General features: G+C 41.6%; 1 protein-coding gene across 1 annotated transcript; it reads left to right on the forward strand.

The window, feature by feature from the left end:
- Positions 1 to 894: 894 nt before the first annotated feature.
- Positions 895 to 2,170, forward strand: LOC101359351 (olfactory receptor 143-like; the record flags this gene model as incomplete). The annotated part of the gene is made up of 2 exons (XM_004391150.3): positions 895 to 960; positions 1,339 to 2,170. Coding segments are annotated over exons 1-2 (882 nt in total), but the record flags the coding sequence as incomplete, so codon positions are not given.
- Between the last annotated feature and the right edge of the window lie 7 nt (positions 2,171 to 2,177).

The following is a 2,177-nucleotide window of genomic DNA, read 5'->3' on the forward strand; positions in this document are numbered from 1 at the left end:
TCTGTGTTGGCTTCATCCTCACTCTCTTAGTAAGACAACAATAGCAGCTCGAAGTGGCACATCCCGTAGAAAGCAACATCGGAGGAAGAAGAGCTGTGTCTCCTTCCTAAATTTATTTATTGAAGTATAATATTCATAGAGAAGACTTTACATATAATAAGTGTATGGCTTGATGAATTTTAACAAACTCGACTACTTATGTAACCAACACCCAGATTAATTGTGTTTGTCTTTCATGCTGTCATAGAGAAGCTAAGAAAGCACATCCACCTTCCTTTCTTCATTGTCTGTCCAGTTGGGATGGAACAAAAGAGGAGAATGTGTAGAAACACCGAAGTGTATGTTTGATTATAAATATTAGGCTACTAAGGGTCTCCTCAATATGTGGCACCCTTTGTTGACTTCAAGGATTTTTTAGAAAGACATCTGAATATCCTACAGACAGTGAGGGGACTCCTTTCCAGGAAGGAGAACGTCAATACGATCTCTTCTCTAGTGAAGTTCTCTCTTCATTGCTGGTCTTCACAGGGGAATTGAGGCGTTGAATATAGTAATGGAAACATTAGTAGGAGTAGAAGTAAAGGGCCAGAGGAATGAGAGGGACAGATAGGAGAGGCTTTCCCATTCTCCATGCTCATAAATGGGTAGACTTGTACCTCGGCTACTCCATCCTTCTATCTTCTGGTAAAGACAGGAGGAATTGTTCATCACGAGTTAGCTCATACAGAAAAGATAGGGTGATTGAATTGTTGAGGGATGTGTGTGCCAGTACATTCAGACTCCACGAAAGAAAGGAAGACTTACTTGAATTTTGCCAATCAGTGTCCCTTTTAATGAGTGAGTACATATAAGGAGAGAGCTGGATTGTCTACTAGTGGAATTATCTTATTTCCTCACAGATTTCCCAAAAATGAGAATGCTGGCTAGAAATGACTCCTCAGTGACTGAATTTATTCTTGCTAGATGAACAGATCATCCAGAGCTCCAGCAACGTCTCTTTTGTTTGCTTCAAATGATCTACTTGGTCATTATGGTGGGCATTCTTGGCTTGATCTTTTTTATTGGGATAAATTTTCACCTTCACACCCCCATGTGCTATTTCCTCTTCAATCTATCCTTCATTGATCTCTGTTACCACAGGAATCAGGATCCTTAGATGCTTTGCTATGTGTCTTGGGACAATTCTGAGCTTGTAAACCAGCAACTCCAACTCTCCCTCTGGAGACAGAGATCAAGAGTTCATTGCTAATGTCACCTTGTACCTCTGTTCCCACAGATCACACTGGTGAAGTGAATGGCTATGAGAAATGACTCTTCAGTGATTGAGTTTATCCTTATGGGATTAACAGAGAAACCTGAGCTCCAGCCACCCCTGTTTCTTCTGTTGTTGGTGAACTATGTGGTCACTGTGATGGGGAATTTAAGCTTAATTAATCTGATTTGTCTGAATTCTCACCTTCACACTCCCATGTACTTTTTCCTCTTCAATCTGTCCTTCATTGATCTCTGCTATTCATTTGTCTTTACTCCTAAAATGCTGATGAACTTTATTTCAGAGAGAAACATTATCTCCTTTGCAGGATGCGTGACTCAGCTATTTTTCTTCTGCTTCTTTGTCAACTCTGAGTGCTATGTGTTGACAGCCATGGCCTATGATCGCTATGTGGCCATTTGCAAGCCCCTGCTGTACACTGTCACCATGTCCCGTAGGGTCTGTTCCCTGTTGATGTCTGGTTCATATATGATGGGGTTTGCTGGTGCCATGGTGCTCACAGGGTGTATGATCAGGTTGAGCTTTTGTGACTCCAACATCATCAACCATTACATGTGTGACTTCTTCCCCCTCCTCCAGCTCTCCTGCGGTGGCACTTATGCAAATGAACTTGTAGTTTCCATTATTGTAGGCACAGTTGTCATTGTATCTAGCATCCTTATCATTCTGTCTTATGTTTTGATTCTTTTCAATGTCCTTCACATGTCATCATCTAAGGATTGGTCCAAAGCCTTGAGCACATGTGGCTCCCACATAATAACTGTTGGTCTCTTCTATGGATTTGGAATGCTCACTCATGTCAAGCCATCATTTGCTGGGTCTGTGGACCAGGGAAAATCTTTCTCAGTCTTTTATACCAATGTGATACCCATGCTGAATCCTCTCATCTATGGCCTCAGGAACA

Source organism: Trichechus manatus, unplaced genomic scaffold (assembly GCF_000243295.1).
Source record: "Trichechus manatus latirostris isolate Lorelei unplaced genomic scaffold, TriManLat1.0 scaffold01291, whole genome shotgun sequence".
Taxonomy (NCBI): domain Eukaryota; kingdom Metazoa; phylum Chordata; class Mammalia; order Sirenia; family Trichechidae; genus Trichechus; species Trichechus manatus.